General features: G+C 56.1%; 1 protein-coding gene across 1 annotated transcript in view; it reads right to left on the bottom strand.

The window, feature by feature from the left end:
* Positions 1-817, bottom strand: part of ZNF43 (zinc finger protein 43) — an 80,285-nt gene extending 79,468 nt beyond the window's left edge. The window contains exon 1 of the mRNA XM_011956426.1: positions 676-817. Coding sequence (XP_011811816.1) covers positions 676-705 — 30 coding nt within the window. The 5' untranslated portion in view covers positions 706-817. The remainder of the gene's footprint in view (positions 1-675) is intronic.
* Between the last annotated feature and the right edge of the window lie 354 nt (positions 818-1,171).

Genomic DNA, 1,171 nt, shown 5'->3' on the forward strand with positions numbered 1-1,171 from the left:
GGCGGGCGCCTGTAGTCCCAGCTACTCGGGAGGCTGAGGCAGGAGAATGGCGTAAAACCCGGGAGGCGGAGCTTGCAGCGAGCTGAGAACCGGCCACTGCACTCCAGCCTGGGCGGCAGAGCAAGACTCCGTCTCAGAAAAAAAATAAAAAATAATAAAAAATAAAAATAAAAATTAGCCGGGCCTGGTGGTGCACACCTGTAATCCCAGCTACTCGTAAGGCTGAGGCAGGAGAATCGCTTGAATCCGGAGGTGGAGGTTGCAGACAGCCGAGATCGCGCCACTACACTCCATTCTGGGCGACAGAGCAAGATTCCCTCTCCAAAAAAAAAAAAAAGAAACAGAAACTGAAGACTCCTGGGCCGCAGCCCCTCCTGCGCGCACACCGAGTCGGGATTCGGCCCCGATGACCCGTCTGGCATCCCTGAACAATCTGGGAAATACTCGGGGCTGCCGGTGCAGAGTTGACCAGAGAGCTCCAGACAGGGTAGCACGCAGGAACGGGGCAGGACGCGGGAGTCTCGGCTGCAGGTCCAGCCGCCATCTTGCGGCCAGAGGGGCCAAGGGCGGAGCTGCGCCAGCGACCAGGACTCAGGAGCGGACGGTGAGGAGGCCAGTCCCGCCAGTTTCACAGCCCGCTCTCCCCTCTCGGGATGCCCAACCCTTCACACTCACCATTTCCCAGCCTCCAGGATGTCCGGGCATCTTAGCTGTTTGTCTTCCAGGACCTGCAGATCACAGGATAACGGGGTTCCCGAGGCGGAGGACGCGGAAAAGCAGAGACGGATCCCAAACTCTGGCGGGAGCCGGAGACAAAGGCCCAGCCAAAAGCCGAAAACCACAGCCCTCTCTAACTGCGCGTCTGATTGGGTGGTTCCCACGCCAGCGCCACTGATTGGATAAAGCTCCGGGACCCACCAAGTCCCTCGAGGACCCATCCTCCCAGGCATTAGCGCATTTTATGGACAGAGAAATAGGCTCAAGTGGGCGGGGTCACGTGCCCAGGGAATTACACCTAATTAACAAGTGAGCTGAGCACTTTCTCTTTTCCTTACCTGTGTCAGCTTGTATAATGCATGTTAGTAGCTACTTAAGGGTAAGAAACAGAACATTTTGATACCCTTTTAACAACTTTTTTTTTTTTTTTGAGACGGAGTCTGGCTCTGTCGCC

Source organism: Colobus angolensis, unplaced genomic scaffold (genome assembly GCF_000951035.1).
Source record: "Colobus angolensis palliatus isolate OR3802 unplaced genomic scaffold, Cang.pa_1.0 Scaffold417, whole genome shotgun sequence".
NCBI lineage: Eukaryota > Metazoa > Chordata > Mammalia > Primates > Cercopithecidae > Colobus > Colobus angolensis.